Source organism: Heliangelus exortis, chromosome 2 (genome assembly GCF_036169615.1).
Source record: "Heliangelus exortis chromosome 2, bHelExo1.hap1, whole genome shotgun sequence".
Classification (NCBI taxonomy): domain Eukaryota; kingdom Metazoa; phylum Chordata; class Aves; order Apodiformes; family Trochilidae; genus Heliangelus; species Heliangelus exortis.
The window spans coordinates 139,560,774-139,581,892 of record NC_092423.1 but is presented as its reverse complement, the minus strand read 5'-3'; the positions used below and the strand labels follow the sequence as shown (position 1 = coordinate 139,581,892).

General features: G+C 42.2%; 1 protein-coding gene and 1 long non-coding RNA gene across 7 annotated transcripts in view; one reads left to right on the top strand and one right to left on the bottom strand.

Moving 5' to 3' along the window:
• Positions 1-6,361: 6,361 nt before the first annotated feature.
• On the bottom strand, positions 6,362-14,956 carry LOC139793529 (uncharacterized). The gene is made up of 3 exons (XR_011724638.1): positions 14,486-14,956; positions 14,296-14,396; positions 6,362-6,549 (listed from the first exon to the last, which is right to left on the bottom strand). It is a non-coding gene; the product is annotated as an uncharacterized lncRNA (long non-coding RNA).
• A 1,088-nt stretch (positions 14,957-16,044) lies between these two features.
• The window catches only part of TMEM65 (transmembrane protein 65), a 108,089-nt gene continuing 103,014 nt past the window's right edge, over positions 16,045-21,119 (top strand). For 3 of the 6 annotated variants that reach the window (XR_011724637.1, XM_071738329.1, XM_071738332.1), the window contains exons 1-2: positions 16,045-16,630; positions 19,597-19,836. Coding sequence is in view for 5 of the 6 variants with exons in the window: in XM_071738329.1 (XP_071594430.1) it covers positions 16,288-16,630; positions 19,597-19,836 (583 nt within the window). In the remaining variant the exon portion in view is untranslated. The remainder of the gene's footprint in view (positions 16,631-19,596; positions 19,837-21,119) is intronic. The other 3 variants (XM_071738327.1, XM_071738331.1, XM_071738330.1) reach the window with 3 other exon arrangements.

The window sequence follows — 21,119 nt, the reverse complement described above, 5'->3', positions numbered from 1 at the left end:
TGAGCTTGGGATTCTTAAGTTGTAGTGAAATGCCAAAATAAGCATTTGCTCCATGTAAAATAATGTAGAGTTCTCTGACATCTGTGGAGGAACCAATCGTCAGAGCTTTGTGGCCTCCAAGTCACCCTCACATGACTATACAAAAAATAACTCAGTGGAAAATCTCTATTAAGAGATAGGAAGGAGCACATGTGCTTACTCTGCAAAATCTCCCTCATTTTTGTCACAGGCATAACAAATTCAGACCAAGAAGAGATCTTTAAAGTAAATGAGAAAAAGAAAAGTGGGTTTTCCATACTTTCTTCCAGCGAGCGTTACTGCATAGTATGCTGTACCCATTTATTTCTGTTTTCAATAAATATTTTATTTGAAGAGGGCTGATAGTTTTTAGCTTTGTGATTTTCCTGTATTGAATTACACTTAGAGAAATTGGTCCTCCTTTGTCTGTATTTGTCCTAAGCTCATATGGAATTGATTTTGTATACTTTATGATGCAAATCATAACAGGGCTAAAACTGAATTAGTAAAATGCATTAATCCCTGTCACGCTACCTTCCAAAGCTCTGCTCTTTCCTGCTGGGCTTCCCTTGTGAGAATTACCCTGAATCACCTCTGGAAGGAGCTGCACTTTAACCCTGTCATAATTTTGAGGAAAGCCTCAGAGTGCTGCCTGGAGATGGGCTTTAGATCGAAATTTGCTCTAGGATTCTGAGTAACTGTCTGAGAGGGGGTGTTTCAGAGAGGAGGCAGAGCTCACATTCCTAACGAGACCCTGTTTATCATTCACAGAGAACTTCTACCTGGCTAGAAAAAATCTGTCCCTCTCTAAGGGGGTAGAGAAGACTTTATGGTATTTGATCATTGCCTTAAACAGCATTTCAAGTAGTAAACATATAAATGGAGAAAAGAAGATATGTGCAGTGCACTGACATTTGTTATTAACATAAAAAGCTTATATTGACACATTGTTTCAAACACAACTTACTAAATGAAAACTGTTGCAGTCTATCCAAAACATGATAGATCTGTTTCTTCCTAGCATCTGTGTTCCTAATATCAATTTAATTTAGAAGAGGTGGTGGCCTTTAGCAGACTGAATAAACTGTGTCAAGGATGGGACTTCAGCATAGATACAATTGTTTCTAAGTATTTTAAAAACTTCTGCACAGGGGGAGATGCTGTCTCAACTTAAACTTGGTTGAAGCTACTGTGTAGACAAAGCTTTAGGTGGCCTGGACTTTTTTTACTAGATTTAAAAAAAAACAAAACAAACCACCAAACATGTTAGAAGGCTTGAAAGTCAATCAAGCCTGCACTGGGGATTCCATAGCATTAAAAGCAGTGTTAGCTGAAATACTTTTGAACTTAGCTTGAATTTTTCATCTTACGGTATATTTTGCAAATAATTTATGTCTAACATTTCTTTTGATCCCGTTTGGGATCATCTCCTCTGCTCATCTGATGGGAGATGTGACTGGATGCCCAAGGCTGAGCTGTCCATCTGTCCCGTGGCTCCCAGGCTGGGGTTCATGTGTTGCGGCGAGCCTTCTTTCTTTCGGGGACTCAGTTCTTCTCCGGGAGCTCTTTTCTGCTGTTCCTCTCCTCAGGCGTCTTCATCTGCTTCTGACTCAGCTTCTGGGAGCATGCCTTTTACCTTGCCCTTCAGCCCCGCCCATTTCCGGCTGGGGCAGGCCCTAATTAGTGGGCACACCTGGGCTTAAGCTCCCAGTTCATTATCAGTGACACCTGAGGACTTATGGTCTTCTCTACATTTCCCCCCTTTTTATTGTTTGTTGAAAAAAAAATAAACTTCATTTTTTCAATAGGCCTTAACATTTTCGTTATTTTTCAACATTTACAACAATTTACAATTCATTTTTTTGGAAACATTTTTACAATTCATTTTTAAAACATTTCAAACATTTTTACAATAATCTATAAAGTAGACGCTTTGGGCCCCGCGGGACACTCAGCTAAGAGCATCGAGGGGGCGCCGGATAAACATTTTTCAATAAATATATTTCTCGAAGTAAACGCTTCGGGCCCTGCAGGACACTCAGCTAAGAGCATCGAGGGGGCGCCGGATAAACGTTTAATTATTTTCATTATTTTTCAATAAATATATATTTTTTCTTAGCCTTTATGGAGGGAAAGTTCAGGCTCTTACCGGCCTTTTTTGCTTTGGTCTTTATTATCAGCAGGAGATGAGGTCTCATGAGCACCAGCTCAGCTTTCGCTGGTACTCGCCACCTCGGAATGCCTGGCCATGCAGAGACTTCTCCGAGCATTCAGCGCACCAGTCTTATCGCGTGTCCCTAGGGCCCCGTTTTCAGGACCGCACTATCGCGTGTCCCTGGGGGCTCCGTTTCAGGACCGCGTTGTGTGTCCCTGGAAGGCTCCGTTTCAGGACCGCGTTATCGCGTGTCCCTGGGAGACTCCGTTTCAGGGGTCGCACTGACTTGATGCGCGCTCAGAGCTCCGCTTCGGCTTCAGCATTCCTCGGGCTTGAGTTCCACGCGCCAACTTGCTGCGCCTTTCGAACCTCATTCTTCTCTCCCGCCTGGCTCGCCATACTGGGCTGTTGTATCTCGCCGTGCTGGGCTTCTATTTTGAGCTTCTACACGCCGCCTTCCGCATTTAAGCTAGGCCTTGTGGAGCTTGTTCCCGTGGTTGCGTTTTTGGAGCTCTTTCTAGAGCGTCCCGCACCACTGTGGTGTCTCCATCTGACGTGGTTGCGTATTTCAAAGCTCTTTTTATCGCCTTTCGCATTTAAGCCAGGCTTTGTAGAGCTTCCCGCAACCAACGTGGTCGTGTAGAGCTTCTTATATTACCTCAGCATTCACGGCTGCTGTTGTTGCCCGCATTCTCCACCAGATGTTGCGGCGAGCCTTCTTTCTTTCGGGGACTCAGTTCTTCTCCGGGAGCTCTTTTCTGCTGTTCCTCTCCTCAGGCGTCTTCATCTGCTTCTGACTCAGCTTCTGGGAGCATGCCTTTTATCTTGCCCTTCAGCCCCGCCCATTTCCGGCTGGGGCAGGCCCTAATTAGTGGGCACACCTGGGCTTAAGCTCCCAGTTCATTATCAGTGACACCTGAGGACTTATGGTCTTCTCTACATTCATGCCCGTGTCTCAGGTCACAATCTGCATCACCACTGATGCAACCCCACGGCTGCTGCTTCTGGAAGGGGTCCCTGGCCTGGGGCACTGCTGGGTGTGACACAGGGATGCAGGGCAGAGCAGGTCACCTGTCCCACCCCCTCTGTGGCCTCAGGAAGCAGGAGAGAGCCCATGTGGCTTTACAGCAAGCACCTGACCTGGAAGTGCCACTTCAGGAGATGATGAAGAGGGAATCCAATGAGTGAGTCTCACAAGCAGTGCATGAGACTGGGCACACCAGTGAGTCACTATCAGTGTTTTCACTGCTTGTAAAATAAAGTGGAAGCACCTCCTTCTAGCGAGAATCAATTCAGTAGATACACATGTATCTATCTCTTTAAAGGTATAAAGTGCTATATAAATGTGTTATCAGAAGCGCAAGAGGAAAAATTACCTGTGAATTCTTGGTTGCTGAAAATTTTTATCACTAACATTTCATAATGGCTTTGGTATGAAGGTTATTGATACAATAGTCAGTGCTGGACTTCTCTGCCTGCTGGACTTCCTGCTTCCACCAGGGCCTCATTCCCTCACAATGTTTGCAGCAGCTGCAGCAATCGTACTGGTGTGGGTATTTGAACCAGTAAGACAAAAGAAAAGGGCTTGTAATTTAATCTTTACAGATGATTATGTATTAATCTTCATGAATATGTATATTATCCCATCCTTCTACCCACAGTATTTTACCTATTGCATATAGATTCCTACCTGTCTATGACTGGATCCTTATAGAGTATCATTCTATACACTGAGCCAGCCAAGTTTTTTTCTTTAATTTTCTGATTATAAAGGAAACTACATGGGCTCTAGTTTTTCTTTGGTTGTTAAATCTGCTATTGAGCAATTCACTTCCTGATGATTTGCTGAGAACAGGATGAAAAAAAAGAGAAGCTTCAATCATATCTTCCAAAACAAGAGAGAACACACCCAGAGGTAAAGTGCATACACAGTAGAATTTAAAACAGGTTCAGCAACATATTTTATACATAATTACATATTTTATATAAGACTGTACAAATTCTTGATGGTCCTGGCTGGTTGTGTTACAGTTGCATAGACCTCTCAAGAGCTCATGAAGCTTTGATCTGTTCTCAGTTAGATTCTTGGCCCTTAAGATTTCTTCTATGACAGATGTTTTCACTGCACAGTATTAGAATAACAGGGCTTCTAAAAGCTGTAGACTTAATTTCTCTGAATTGTGCAGATGTTCTACATTGTCAAAGTAGTTTAAAGAGGCCTCGTCATAATAAAAAAAATTAAGCTTTTGATTTTTTTTTTTTTGCCAGACACTAGCAGCACGTGTATTAGAATGTTAATCTTGGTGTTTACATCTTTGATCTCTATTTAGGATCAAATACACTCAGAAATTTGTTAAGATGTAAAGTTTATTTATCTAGATAGCTTGGAAAATTGGCATAGTTTGTTCAAAACACTTGTAGCAGCCTTACCTTACTTGTTTGATTATAAATAATATTCACAGAGTTGTGAAGACATAATTAGCACATGGACAGAACATGAACTTACAGATTACAGGGCTGTAAGAAGCCCTGCCCTTCAAATTAGAGAACACTTACCCCTAACTTTCTGCTGCCTCAGTTGCTATCTGATCTTCAGAAGAGATAAGGATCCTCTTCATGTTATTTGGAGCTAATGGGGCCAGCAACACTGAGAAGACCTAAAAGTCATGTGCAAGCAATTCCAATGTCTCCCTACCATACAGCAGAGTTCCAGTATGGGCAATCCCTTATAGTTTTAATGACTCTCATGATAAAGTAGAGGGGGGGTTTTGAGAGTTCAAGTCTAAAATTTACATGAGAATCTTTTAAATTTTTTTAATGTAAGTTTCTAGTAATTTTAATTATGATAAAAACCTTGACATTAACAAAATGCACTTTGCACTTGCACTCTGCAAGCCCCAGACTGTAACAAAAAAAAGAACCATAACCTAAAGGGTGTTTTGTAAAAAGGAAGCAGTACAACACTCTAAGTAAGTCTCTGATTTAGGTGCAAGCTGCAGGCTCATTTTCAAGTGTTTTCCATGTATTTAACCTAAGCAAGAGCTCTAGGTAAATGAGAAATGAATGGCAGAGACTGGATCAGAATAAAAAAGTATGGACATCTTTCTATGCTGATTCACTGAAGTTATTCCCATTTTATAGATATTATAAGTTGCTCTTCTTGTATTCTACCCCTAAAATTTCGTATGTGTGATCATCACAGATCTCTTCAGCCAGCTATGCTTTGGTAATGAAATGACCCAGCCATGGAAACAACTGCAACTTTCTGTAACACAGAAAAACCAAAGGCAATTTCTACCATTGAGAATCTATTGACATGTGTTTCCTGGTGTCTGATACACACTGTCAGTTTACTAAAAAAAGGTCCTTGTTCATGACTAGACTTCAGATTGCTTATTCTGAAAAATTTTCATCTCATAACCTGATCTTGTGTGTTATGTGTCACATTAAAAAAAAGTCTCAAATCTCAATTCCATTTATATCTATGCCTTGTGAAGTAATTTTAAAGAGAAAATAGTAAGAATATACAATTGCAAAAATACAGAAGCAATACACACAATGAACACAAGTGAGCACAATGCATTTTTCTGTCACGCATATGGAAAAGTTGGTTCGTTTTCCTTGTATAATCACAAAATTAGCTTGCATATAGAAGAGGGGGAATTAATGACATTATCAATAATTTATTTTGCTTATAGCAACAGCAAGAACAAAACTTCTGCTCACAGTTCTGCTTGTATTTCTAAGTGGCACTGAAAGTTTGAGTTTGGAAGCTGCCTCTCTGGAGACCACCAAATATCCTTAATATGTCAAGAGAGCAACATTTCACACTACGCCTGCATTACCACCTATTTTGTCAGTCACAATGTGCTTCCAATTCCTTGACAGGAATAATTTTGTAAACCATTTTAAAATCACATTTGTTAGTGGCAATACAGCATAAAAGAGCAATGCTTGGTATCAACAAATAGCTCCTGTGGTGACTCATGGCTAGCAAATTCTAGAAAATCAGTTGTTTCACCCACCATTACATTTCATACACAAAGGCTTATTAGTTGTTTTTTTTATGCCAAAACACGTAACTTCCAGAAAAAATATTTGTTGTTCTTGAGGTAACAGTTTATACTGACAAAACAAATATATGTTCTGGATTAATCTGAGAGAGAACAGTGCAAAAGAATGGGACAGATATGAAGCTGGTTCGGATTGTGGAATTTACCTTCTGCCCAGGTACAAGATGCAGATCCCTTGTTCTGCACAAATCATCAGAAGAGCCGAAACCCCACACATTCAGCTCCTGTCCTGTTGTCCTGTGTATTTATTTCCTGATGGAGAACAAGCACTCAGCTGACCAGGCTTCAAATCCTACTCGGGAACTGCAGTAGAAAGAGTAGTGTAAGTAGAAGTATAATTTGAGGAAAAACCAGTGTATCTGTGCTTTCAGGGTGGTTTGGAGTAGTTTTGAGGTGGTGAGTCTTATGCATCTGGAAGTATCTAAGAGTCAGTCACTCAGGATTTGATTTACAATCTGTGCTGATAGCCAGGACTGAGTAGAGGGTGGTTAAGCTCATCATCAGACAGGCCTCTAAGATAAGTCAAGTGAGTTGCCCTCCTGAGGTGTCTGCATCTCTTCCTGTCTGCATTGGAACTGCAGACACCTGAACACAGACACCTACACTGCAGATGCCACCACACATATCTAAATTAAAGTCTAAATCTGAACTGGTTGCTCTGAGTCTGCAGTCCATGGAAATCTGAAGTTCTGGCAGTAAAGGCCAGAGGCAAATACAGCTCAGGCAGACAAAGGAGACTGACAGAAACTCTACAAGGGTAACAGAGTCAAACCTGGAACAGTTTCTGTGGCTGATCCAGATCACACAGGATTCAGGGAGTAAGGGGCAAAATTCCAAGAGGCATCACAAAGCTGAAATGTAAGAAACAAATGACCTTACATGCCTGGCAGAGATCACTGAGATCTGGGCAATTATGAAGCACAGTAATAAAATTAAATTCACAGTTTCTTGGATTACATGGCTGTGAAGAATTCAGGTAGGACAGGCTCTGGCTGTCCTTGCTATGGACAATCAGTCTTAAATGCTGAGGACCACTGTTGGGAGCAAGCTTTTTAGCATTGTTATTTCTCGTAGTTGCACAAGCGTATAAAAAACCAGTGAAATAAAAAATAAAAAGAAAAATAACAATAAAATGTTTTAGTTAATTTTCCTGTTATAGCAATACAATAAACTGAATGGTTATGGAGTATTACAGTGGGTGAAAGAAGTGGCATAGCTCCACTGAGCCTGCCTAATTTCAGGTACCTAAAAGGCTGGCTCAAACCCTCTGTTTATCAGACAGAAATACCTACATACCACATTCATTCCCATAAAGGCAATTTATCCCCTCTCCATCTGATTTTTTTTTTAACAGAAAGATCTTGAAAATAATTTCCATCTGGCATTGATCTACTTGGGGAAAACAGGCCAATAAATCAATAAACATGTTTTCAGATGCTGCAGCACCTTTTATGCCCACATGCATATTCTGTATATTTACTGAACCCACATTTGAAAAGAATTTAATTCAAAGAGTCTTTGCTGTAGACTGAGAACAAAAAAGAAAACTAAAGAGTACAGTAATGGCCTAGTGCATTGGTAATAAATAGACTAAAGGCTGATCTGCTTGTTTTGTTTTTCTTTAGAAAAAAAACCAAAGCAATGAAAAATTCAGCCACATAACTATTCTCTGCCTGAGAGAACACAGGTACTTTATTCACACTAGATTCTCCCACAGGTTACTGAGGCCCTGAAAAATTCAGAAGAAATTAATTTAAGCAGTTTAAAAGCAAGATAAATTCTTCTATTTCACAAGTGAGATACAGACAACTGGCAGCAAGCATTCTTTATTACACAGAACTATTTGAGTGTACCCACTCTAGGATCTTCCACATAGCTTAGAATGTGAGAGAGGCCAGCAGCATTGGTTTGGACATAGTTCCTGGAGCCCTCTATCCCTCTGGTTCATAAACCCCATCTTCAACAGTGATGGATGTCTGACCTTTGCATGAATGTAAGAGACCCCACAACAGGGAGGTATGGGATAACCTGCTCTCCGTATAAAGTGGTGTTACAGCTTGAGTGAGGCACTGCAGAAGGAGGGATTTCAGACTCCGAGAGGGTCAGAACACGGAGGGTTGTTATTCCCTCCCATTCCCTGCCCATACTCTATGAAGCTCAGGCAGCCCGCAGCCCCTCCTCTCTTCCGCCCCCTCCTCGCTTCGCTGCTGTGCCCCTGCTCTCCTTTACCCCCAGCTCCCCACCTGCTCTGCAGAATCCACATCCATCGGGTGCTGCGAAGAGCCCTGGAGCCCCTCCTGAGCCGGCCCTGCTGCAAGGGGCCCTCAGGCACCTATCCCTGACAGCATCCAGACCGGGCTATATATATATTTGTATACGTTTGTATTTTGGTTCTTTATCCCATGTGTTACTGCCTTTCCTGTAAACCTGTTTGCAGTTTTAATTTCCAGTTTTAAGATTATCATCCTTATTCCACTTTATCTTCCCTTGGGAGAGGGGAGGGGAGGGTAACAGAGAATAATTCTGTCCTCTGGCTTTTGGTCTGCCCAAACCACTAAGCTGTGACAAGTGGCTTGTGATTGAAGTTTGGGTTTGTTCCTGACTCACAGTGTTCATTCTCCTTTCCAACTTTTTCGCATTTAATTTTGACAACGATTTTGCTGAGTGTCTTACCTTGTTGTGACTCTTCTTTAGCTCAGAGCATTTCCTTAAAGAGCTTGCAGAGGAGATTTCATACTCTGCATATTGCTTTTTGGCAACACTCTCAGCAAGAGCACGGAAAAAATAAAGGGTGAGGGTGGACCTTGAGAGAACACAGGGAATGGGGCCAAGATATAATGCCCAAAATCTCATACTTTGCTACAATGAATATTGCCAGTTTTCTGTTCCTGCCTATGAGATTAGGATCCAGATTTACCCCATTTTTTTGCACACTTCACGTTCATGAATGGATGAATTATGTAAGCTACTTGGCTGGTCTCCTGGGTAAGACTTGTGTATCCAAATTCTGGGAATGATACCAAGTGCTTTCTATTGTTTATTTATAAAAATACAGTAATAATTATAACAGTTGTCACCTAAAATACTCAATGTAACAGGTACTCACTGTCCTGTTTGAGCCAGATTTCTACTTATGTAGACTAGATGCTAATATTGCAAAATAAGTGTAGCAGTCACAAGTTTCCTGTAACAGATGGACATAAGCTTCATGGGGTCATTTTGAATTTAGTGACACAGCAAGACTTCACACTTTGGTCCTGGTAATACTGCTTTATTTGCACACCTGGTGCAGCAAGAGTATCCTGCTTTGGCAGGGGGGGTTGGACTCGATGATCTCCATGAGTCCCTTCACACCCTTCCCATTCTACCATCCTGTGACAAGAACTATCAGGGATTGCCAACAGTTAACTAACAAAGAGTGAAATAGTGCATCAGTCCCTGTATCCACACAGTAACAGCTGGTAATTAACAGTGGCATGGCTTAAAGGATTCTGCCTGTCTTCATTCCTATGGAGAAGAAAAGTTAGTTATGCCATCCTGAAAGAAGTGTTACCTCAAAAGGGGCTGATGGCTGCTGAAATGCTGAGGCAGTTGGATACTGTATGGCTGTGGACTTGTACATAAGACATGAACTTCAGACCTATGTATAGACTCTCCAGAGGATGATTTTAAAAACAGACTTATGTTGAAGGGAAGGAACTGAGCAAGCAATTAGTGGAAGAGGTGTTTCCTGAGGTTGAGCTTAGTTCTTATTGGAGAGAAGAAAACAGGTTGAATTTTGGAGCTGGAGATCTTCAGCTAGATTGGCAAGAATGACTTAAACTGGAGAAAGAGGGGACCAATTAGGAGCAACAGTGGACTGGTGAAAGCCTCCTAAAAACAGCTGTAGACCCACTTAAAATAATAGATTGGGAACAGCCAGTTTTCAGTCCCATGATAATGTGAGTGAAGGAGTCAACAGAGTAGAAAGTGAGAGAGTAAGCAAAAGAAAGCAACTGATTAAGAGGAAAACCATGGAAGAGAGAAATCTGTAACATTAAACTGCCTGAAAACCTCTGGTGAGAGGTTAACAAAGTTGTTGTTCATCACTCCTTTCACTGAATGTGTAAATAGGCCACAACAACTGCTTGGACTGCCTTTTCAGTGGTATTCAATTACTGTTCAATAAAGGTAAATGGGGTCAAGGGGCAACACAGTTAATACTGATGGAGAAGTTTTATATAGCATAAGATAATGGGCTGCTGCAGTCACAGAAAAAAATTATCACTATAAGTCATCTCATGCATTTTACACCTCAAAGTGGTGAATGGCTCCAAGGTCCTGATCCAACTGCTCTGTAATACTTGGAGAGCTTTACCTTTTTTCCATGCTTCAAAGGAAATGTAATGGTACAATACCCTTTCTGTGATATGTTACCCCAGTGCTTAGGGGCCAGGTGAAGGTGCTGGGCAAAGGTGCTTGACAGCATCTGTATGTTCACCTCACCTCAGAACTGCCTAGAAGCTGTTCAGGCCTCACAGCAAGTCAGTCACCCTAGTTCATGCTTGAAGTTTGCATCTGTGCCCTAAAATCAATGTTATAAACCTGAAAGCATGTTCAAATACCCCCCTGACAATAGTCTCAGCTTCACACTGATGCCAGCGACCCTCTGTACAGTGGAGATTCCCAAAGGCTGTTTTAGACCACCTCATCCTTTTCCTGAAAAGAGTGTAACAGAAAACAGCTAAGAAGGCCCAGTAAATGCAAGCTCTATATACTGCTTTGTTTTAATGTTTCCTGTGCTATTCTGGAATATTTCTCTTCTTTCATACCTTTCCCCCGATACATTTTAATGCATTTTACTAACTGGGAGAGTTCAACCCTGTCACCATTCTCAATGTAGTAACGAAATAATTTTTCTAAACTCAAAGGATGTGCTAATCTTTTCTCTATTTCAAGTGGAACACAAATATTGCAGGAGAAAGGGTAAAGTTTTCCACTGTGTTTATTGTGAAAAACTTCAGGACTCACTGGAAGAATTGTTGTGCATCCACATTATTTCAAGTGAGGGAGGAATTACAGCAAACACCTACTTAAGGCTTCTAAGTTAAAAGAAAAGCTAAGAGCTTGTCTAAGCTCAGACTTCACCTAATTACTATGTGAAGCAGATGATATGTTTTTAGATAAAAAAACCCTTAGAGAATTTTTCCACTTTTTATTTTAATTAAAAAAAATTTGTACAGTTAGTCTGATTCTGCCTAATTTCAGCTTCAACACTTGCCATACATCAATATACATTGATGGATGTGAATATTGTGGAATTTTATTGTGTGCTGAAAATGTTTTGTAAACTAAGTTACTTAGAACTATGTTTACCTTAAACCCACAAACTTCTAGTTAATAAAGAGAATAAATAGATCTTTGTAGTATCTTACTAAGAAGCATTTTTCTAAATCTTTAATAATTCTCCCAACTTTTTTTTTTGAGCTATGTTCAGTTTATGTTAGGCTGAGGGCACTCTAGCTGAAAAAATAGGGAGGGAGGGAGGGAGGGAGGAAGGAAGAGGGGAAGAGGGGAAGAGGGGAAGAGGGGAAGAGGGGAAGAGGGGAAGAGGGGAAGAGGGGAAGAGGGGAAGAGGGGAAGAGGGGAAGAGGGGAAGAGGGGAAGAGGGGAAGAGGGAAAGGAAGAGGGAAAGGAAGAGGGAAAGGAAGAGGGAAAGGAAGAGGGAAAGGAAGAGGGAAAGGAAGAGGGAAAGGAAGAGGGAAAGGAAGAGGGAAAGGAAGAGGGAAAGGAAGAGGAAGAGGAAGAGGAAGAGGAAGAGGAAAAGGAAAAGGAACAGGAACAGGAACAGGAAAAGGAAAAGGAAAAGGAAAAGGAAAAGGAAAAGGAAAAGGAAAAGGAAAAGGAAAAGGAAAAAGAGAAGACGAGAAGATGAGAAGACGAGAAAAGGTAAAGAAAGAAAGGACAATTAAGGAAAGGAGAAAGGAGAAGAAAGGGAAAAAAGAGAAAAGAGAGAGAAAAAAAAATAACTTCTCATCTTGTATTTGATAACCCCATGTTTATATATCCAAACCCTATGCTATCCCTTCACATCTAGTGTTCCAGAGGGAGCTTATTTCAGAGACTGCCTGCCATGATCCTCAGCTTTGTTTAAACTACACAATGTGCCTGTCTGCTCCTGAGTGTAAAAAAATGGAACAACTTACAATGAACATGAGGATGAGGACCAGAAATGGCCTTGACATGATGTAAGCTCTGCCCCATACAAGCTGCACTGCCCCATACAAGCTGCACTGCCCCATACAAGCTGCAATGAAGGGCTTCAGCTCTATCCCAGCAAAAAGCAGTGGAGTCCTAAGCCAAAAATTTACTTGAAATAATGTGTTTATCAATATAATAATGTGTATGATTGTTCAAGCCTGAATAGGAGAGAACTCATGATAGAAAGATTGTTTGTACTTGATCTACAGGTTCCCAAGATTATAGGTAACTTAACTGCTAAATGACAAAATCTTGCAAATTTTTGCACTATGTCTATAAGCAGTAATGATACTTTAAGCTTCTAATCTTGTCTTACACTCATATTTTACACCATAGAAAGGACTCTGAATTTTAGCAATTGGTCAGTATATTTCAGGGCTCCTTTTTTCAGTGAGCATTTTGTTGCATTTTTTCTGGATTCCTCCATCTGCCCATACAAAAACAATTTAGGCTCATAAACAATTGCAGGACCAGAAGAGCCACGTTTTTTTCAGGAATGTGAGGCAGAAGAAAAGGACCTTGTCAATGCCCCTCTGAAGATATTTATCTGGAAGCTTCCCAGCAATATGGACCTGCCTAAATATACTGTTTATGTGGCAAAAAACAAACTATGCATAGTTGCAATTTATGGTATTAATATTTAGCAACCTCATTGTTTTTTCTTCATGAACAGTATCATTTTACTTTACCACATAAATATATAATTTGTAAGTGTGCATCCTATATTTACATAGGATGAAGGCTGCCTAATATTTCCTGCCAATCTGCACCAAAAGACTTGTTTCACAGTTCTGCAGTCCTTAGAAGGCCTTGTAGAAGTTCTTTTAAAGATGGGTGGTAATTTTTTGCTCATTTCTTCATAAGCATTTTTCTAGCTTTTAAGGCTGAACATTGCCAATTTTTCTGTGTAGTATTGTAAGCATGTTCCTCATGCTTTTTTCAGTTTATGTGTAAACCAGTTTTATTAGTTTGATTGCTCATAAAATGAATCATGTTGGGAGAAAATTAACATATCATCAAGAAAACAAGAAAATAAAGGGAAACTTATGCATTTTTAAGCACATTGTGAAAAATATGCCTTTTGGCAGGTTCACAAACTCTGCTGAATGTCAGGGACTAATAAAAGTTACTCTATACCACCTGCTGAATCAAGTAATTACAGTGTCAGTTTAGCTAATTTCACTTTTTCACAAAATAAAAGTTCCAAAAAAGAAGTATGGAAAAGCCCACAAGGTTATCTAGTTAATTTCTTTTCATTGAAGAACAGATCATCCAATGACATTTTTATTCCAGTTTATTCAGTGTAGTTTTAAAGGCTATGGAAGGCATAAGCCACAGATATTGCCCATAGAAGAATTTAATGTCTGCTAAACCACAGATCATATCACAGAATCATAGAATGGCTAAAGTTGGAAGAGACCTTTAACATCATCATGTTCCAACCACCCTGCATGGTCAGGGACACTTTTCTCTAGATCAACCCTAATCTCTGTCTTGACATATAAGTAATGACTTTATTTTTGTAATTGTATTGTATCATGTCTACTTATTTAATTGCCTTGCACTTTTCTATGTGGTTGATATTCCAAATACTTAAAGGCTGTGTGGAAACTCTCCATTCATTGACACTGATTTCATATAATTTCATCAGAGATCCACACGAGATCCTGTCTATAGGGAAACAATTCAGAGGCTGACATGTTAGAAGAAACTCTTCTTCCAAAGAAACTCTTTCATTTGGTCTCTGAAAACACCTGCAATGTTTTGAGTACTGTCAAAATGCCTCAAGAATAATGCAAATGCACTCACCTTTTGCAACAGATGCTTGGCTGGCTAGGGCTGTGTTGATGGGAAAGTCTCCTTTCTTGCCAAGCACCAATGTTCCCTCTTTGTAGACTTATGCAATCATCCTGTGTGAATATAAAATCAAGCATAATATAATCTAAGACTAAATATGTCAAGTTGGAGTATTAAAGGTTCGGCATCTGGAAAACTTAACTTTTTCCTTTTTTTTCAGATGGCATTTTATCAGGTGTTCAGCAATACCACTGAAAGTTCTGCATTTCTGCATTTTTTATTGAAAAAGCTGTTCCAAAAATTTTAACGTATTAACAAACTTTAAAGTTCTCAGGAAATAAAACCTGACTGCCACGTTGCCCCTGAGGAGTAGCAGAACCTAACATTTTTTCAATAAAGCTCCTGGGAAGATAAATACAGTTCTGAGCATAGTAAAAGGCTTAATGCATCTCAGTCAGCAGAAAGCACTGGAAGAGAGCTACAGAACTGTAAAAAATCTCATCTCAGAGGCAGGATCTACTAGTTGCTTGGCAAAAATGCATTTAACTGGAAATTGTAGCCAGCAGCAATCTCTCTCCACTAGTTCTCTAGCAGAGTGATAACGTTTATTATAACATTATAGTTATGCCTTTATGGCTTATTTTCTATATTTCTGTGCTCAGTTTCTTCTCCATCTCTACAGTACACATACGACATGTAAATATCCATAATACTGAACACATACTGTAGGTAAGAGACCCATCTGTCATGAGATCTTTACCACAGTTTAATTGCAGCAGTGGACCTGGAAAGAAAAAGCAGCTTTTTCATGTGAAGTTTTAACTTCTCCCTGCAAATACTTTTAAATACTCTAGGATGGAAGCAAACCACCCTGCCAAAAATACCTGGACAAAGTCTGCTGCCTTTGAGATTAAAGGACCTAGATATATAGCAGTAAATACTGAGTGCTTCCACAAGTCACCTAAATATTAAACGAGCAAGGTACATAATAAATTACTCCCTTGTGGTTGTGGTTATTTCTTTGCTAACTACAAAATCTAATACTTTTTTAATACAATACATTGAAAAAACATAACCTGGAATACTCCCGAACATATATTCTCGAGAAGTGTTCAGACCACACAGCGGAAGAGGTAAAATTTGGCTTTAAAAAACCTGCCATTCCACAAGATGTAAAATGGTATTTATCCTCAATTAGTACTAGAAAAAAAAACCAAAACCCAAACAAAAAACCATAGTGGGTGGTTCAAGCACAAAGCCTGACAATCAATAAATACAAATGCTATGTGCAGCTGGAGCGCATTAAACCAAAACCTGGATATGCAATACCCCAAGGCAAGGGCCTGAGCGATGGACAAGACAAGCAAACCCCTGGTTTTGTTACTCTGCTACGAGGCTGCCCTGGGCTAGGGACACCTTTTGCTACGAAGAAAAAGTCCTGTGGGCTTAGAGACACCTTGATAATGGAATTAATACTCCGAGTTTGGAACAGGAGCCTTCGCCAAGCTCCACGGTTTGGAGGACAGAAGATACTTGACCCCCGCTGCCTCTCAGGCCCTCCGCGCCCATAGGCCGCGTCCCGACCTTTCCCCGCAGCCGAGAAGTCACCCTCACGACCGACGGCCCTGAGGCAGTACCGGACACCAGCGAAGCCTCCGTTTCGCCACCCCAGTCCTCCCGGGGATTGATGGAGGCCCCGCCGCCACCGCCCGGCCCCGCCGCGCCTGCGTGGAGCCGCCTCCCTCGGCCGCCCTCCGGCCCGCCCCACCCTGCCCTGCCGCCGGCGCGGGGCCATGGGCGGCAGCGGCTGAGGCGGCCCGGAGCGGGGTGCGGGGCGGGGCGCGGCGCTGCCGCCGCTGGCGGGAGCGGCGGCGGGGCGGTGACTGGGTGCGGGTACCCCGGGCCCAGCAGAACCAGCAGCCGATCCAGCAGCACCGGCAGCGGCCCGGGGACTCCGCGGCGGGCGTTTCTGGCGGCCCGAGCGCCGCGCCCTTCCCCTGCCCCATGTCGGCGTGGCTCGGCCGGGCGGTGCTGCTGCTAGGGCGGCCGGGGGGCCCCGCTGCCGCCTCACCCTCCTCCTGCCTGGGCTCGCTGCGTGGCCCGCCGCGCTGCTGCTGCCGCCGCCGCCTGGGCAGCCTGCGAGGCGGTGGCGAGGGGCTGCTCCTCCCGCGGGGGCTGCCGCCGCCGCTGCCGCCCGGGCGGGCACTGGGCACCCACCCCAAGGAGCCGATGGAGGCGTTGAACACGACGCAAGGGGCCCGAGACTTCATCTACAGCCTGCACTCCACCGAACGGAGCTGCCTGCTGCGGGAGCTGCACCGTTTCGAGTCCATCGCCATCGCCCAAGGTGAGTGGCCGCTTCCCGCAGACCCCCGGCTCGGCACTCCGCCGCTTCCCCCTCCCCGCACCAGCCCGGCGCTACGCTGAGGGTGGGAAGGGCCGGGCCGGTGCGGGGCTGAGCCCTCGAAGTTCGGCGTTGGGTGCGGCGGGTCCTCCCGCCTTCGCCCGAGCCAGTCCTGGGGCCGAGCCAGCGGGACACGGCACCCGCGAGTTTTAGCCTAGTCGGGTATAAATTGGGAGCACAACCCGAAGTTTAGTTTCCAGAAGCATCTGCAGTACCTTCAGAACTCAAAACGACACAGCACGGCAAATCATGGGGTGTTTCTCATCTCTCCAGGAGTTTCGGAGAGGCGTGGGTGGCCATTTTTTCGGAATAGGAGTAGAAAAGTGCTTCTCTCATAAAATCCTCTTGACAGTAGTGCAGCAGTAAATTGATTTCCGAGCTCATGTGAGACGCTGGGCAGTCTCTGTCTGGGAGCTCATTCATGAATTACACTGACCTGCACTGCCTGCTCGCCAGTATTGCTTCTTGGAAGTGTTTCTTAGGCGGGAATGTGTGCATGTAGTGGGCAGGTTCTGAGATGTATCCCTGAGCATTGTGCTATGCAACACGGATGAAAATAATTAGCAAATTATTTTTGTGTGTGTGTGTGATACGGTTGTTCTTGCCAATTTGACACTTTTGCTTAAGCAAATCAAAAACCTGACAAAACCAAATCCACTTAATTACAACCTTGGTACTTCTGGTTCTGATGCTTGGCTGAAATTTATGATCCTTGTTGCAGCGGAGGTGATAGCAGGTACTCGAGAGATCAGTGTGCATTTGATCTAGGCCTCTTTGTGACTTTGATAGTAGCATGCCCTTGGAAAGGGCAAATCCCTGCCTTGTGGCTCTTCTCTACATGTCTGGAAGAAATCTTGTGGTGGGCAGAGAACAGGTCTAGATGTCACTGTAGGAATGCTTCTTTTGTGAAGAGACCAAGCCTTTTTTGTCCCTCTTGGTTTTGTTTATGGCACAGTTGCATATAGACAGTGGTGTCTCTAGTCAGAATGAGAGTTGTTCATTTAAACCATTCACTTTAAACCATTTGTGCTCCTGTTTTGAAGAGCACGAATCAGTTGCATTTGTTTTTCTACAAAATAGGAAGTATGGTTAGAGCTGTAAGGTGACACTGACATTTGAATACTAACAACTAACACTCTTCCTAAACAAATCTTTCTCATCTCTTGAAGGGCTCTTGCCATGAGGTTTTTGTGTTTTTATCTTAGCAGTTATTGCTCAGGCGCAACTCGGTTGCTTGCAGTGCTTCTGTATACCTGGAGGCTCATGTGGTGGATATCAGAATGAGACTTTAAAATGTATTTCAGTATGATGTTGCAAGGTTTATACAGTGATAGTTCAACAGATGGTCCTGTTTAATATCTTATTGCTTAGTTTCTGTTAGCTATAGTTTGAAAGGCTGTTTCTGCAAAATACTTTCTGATGATCTAAGATTTAGAAGACAAACAAAAGCATTAGTTTGAGTTGAGAGGCTTTTCTGCGTGGGACCTTTTTAGTAAGCTGCAAATTTATTCCTACAAAAAAACCTACACTTGTGTCTCTAACTGTGAGTGTTAATCTCACCAGAGATTGTTTCAACAAAACCTCAGCTGTGGGCTTTGTAGTCTCACAGATAAGAGCTGCACAAAGCAGCATAATGCCATCAGACCTTGGTCCCTGGAGTCAGATTCTTGATCTGCCCATCTAACAGCTTGATAAAACATTTTTGATAATAACTCTTTCTCTTAGCCAGCTTCATTCATGTTTGGTGGGTTTTTTTCTTTTAATTTTTTATTACCAGACTGCAGCATGATAACAGTTGTCAGCTTTTAACGCAAAGAACTTATGTTTCTTCCTGTGTTGTGCAAAAAGAAAACCCGCAGTAACCAAGAAGGGCTTCTAGAAAGTCTAGAGAAAAAAAGAATCTTAAGATTATAGCATGTACCTTGTGTACATTCCCATATATTCTAGAGAACTAAAATCATGTGACCAAGAGAGGAAATGTGGCACAGAAATCATTCGGTGCTGGCAAAACAGGTGCTCTGCTGTCATCAGGTGCACCCATCATAGCAGTGAATCCTCTTTGATGTACACATGTGTGAGCTGCTCTGGGCAGTCCTGGAGGGGTGGGGAGGGTGGATTGCCCATAGCTGTTTTCTTTAGAGGGCTGATGCTGACAAAAATCAGTTTTTAAATTAAGAAAGGCAGTGAATGTAGAGCCAGGCTCTTGAGATGTCAGATGTATATGATCACTCTCTACGCCAAGGAGTGCCAGAAGAAAGCAAAATGAATAGAAGAGCTGCACTGCAAATTATATTATTTCAGGGTGAGATGTTGATGTTCTGTACTTTGCATGCTTTATTATGGTTCAGTAATATTTTATGTTTGCTCTATTCTTCTGTTGAATTGGTGGCTGTGTAGGAATGATCTAACTTAAGAACACAGGTGTTGATTCGTAGCAGATGAGGGTGAGAGGTTTTGGTGTCCTGCTTCCCACTTCCTCCAATCTACTAGGATCACTTTTGATTTTTACAGATGATGAGCTCAATCAAGATAAAGTGGGTTTAGAGATGTTTGGTTTCTTCTCAACCTCCTTGTCTGGTGGCAGCATGCTGTAGTTCCCAGTAGCTGATTCCTTAGATGAGATCACTAGTTTTGCTCTTATGTTGATTTCCAGTGAAAGTGCCCCAAATGCAGCCTTCAAATTTCCTTGTCTAACTGCTGAGTAAATTCCTGAATCAGGAAAATCAGTCTCTACTCAACCATGAAATGCCTGTGCACTTTTGCCATTGTGCTTAAGCTTGTTTTCTGCCTGTGATCTTTTCATGCTTCTATATGAAGAGGGAGGTCTTAGTCCGTATCCTTCTTAACACAGTCCTTATTGGGTTAAGTTTTGACCTTCTTCCTTCACTACCTCTTCTGTGCCCTAACAGACCCCATATCAGCTAGGGGAAGCTGTCAGCAATATGGGGAGACCTGGGCACATCAAGAACCAAATGGGGCGTGTTCCTCAGCCCATTCCCAGGCCTACCACCAGAAGGATGCAGTTCCATCAACTAATCGCCCTAGCGCGAAATATGACAGGACACAGTGTCTGTGGCCTCCGCTAATGGCAGAGGCTACAGGGAAACCCACCCCTTGCTGCGGCTGCTACGCTGAAGGACGGTCCTCAGGTAGGTGAGTTGTAGCCATATACCTGTAAGTTAGGTGAGTCTGAAGCATTTTTTAAATTTTAAGGCATCTGCCTGCGCTGTACGTGGAGAAGGTGCAGGTGGGGAGAGGCGAATGTGTTCCTGTCATCACCTTGCCACCTGTCTTACCTGGATGTTTGTGTCTGGATTCCACAGCTTCCAGATGCCAAGCACGAGCTAAACAGCTTAGCTTGTTAATAAATAGGGAGATTCTCCTGTTTGTTTTAGTGCATCAGTCAGAAGACAGTCTGCAAGCTCGTGATAAAGGGTGGCTGGGAGCCTGAGATGAAATTAGTAGTTGGGGTTTGCATAGGAGAAGCTGAGGAGAAGGTTATGAAAGTGAATCTTCATGCATTTACTCTCAGAAGATACTGTGATAACTGTCCTGGTTTAGGCTATAATCTGTATCTTACTATCTTAAAATTTAGTCAAAACATTGCTAAATTGCTCTTTTTGAAGGCAGCTGCAAGACCACCTCACCTGGATTTAGTATTCCTTTACTTCCTTCAGTATTCCTTTTTCATTTTTTTTTCCCCAATCTTGGAAAGATGAGTAAGGTGTCACATTTTCCCAGGAAGAGACTTGAAACGAAGTTTTTTAAATTTCAGTATGTGTTTCATGTAAGCAGTCAGCCACACCAGACAGTGAGGATGGTTGTGGACCAGAATACAAGAATTTTGTATTTTTCTTTCTCATTTCTTGCAGGAGCACTGAAGTAACAAGCAAGCCAATTCATTTAGTGTGTAATAGTTGTGCTTTGTGCTTTGCTCTTTGTAGGAGCAGTGCCCTGTATTCAAAGCTTATTTTGGTTGGCAGCAGTCAGTCAGTCAAATCTTTCTTCCTGTTGCTACTTTGCTACATGGGGGAGATGAAAGTGTGAAAATCTTGCTGGCAGTGTGGACAATGACTGAATTTCACCTTCTGTAGAAATTCTCCATTATAAAAGAGTGGTGTTAGAAAGAAGATGTAACTCCTTTCTTAGAGGAATTATATTCAGGTTTTCTACCTTTAGTTTTCAGTTTATGATAAGAAATGGTTCTTAAAAGCACTCCTAAGTAGTGCAGCAAGCCTGGTAATGAGGAAGAATACTAAAGGGTTTTACTTGCTTAGCTGAGAAACGCTAAACTTCGCAGTTCTGCTGTGTTGTTTTCTTCTAAGCGTACCATTTTTCTTATAAGTTCTGGGTGAAAACATTCTTGAGCCCACATGTAACCACTTTCCATTAATAATACTAACAACTCAGACTAAGAAATCTCAGGTCTTGA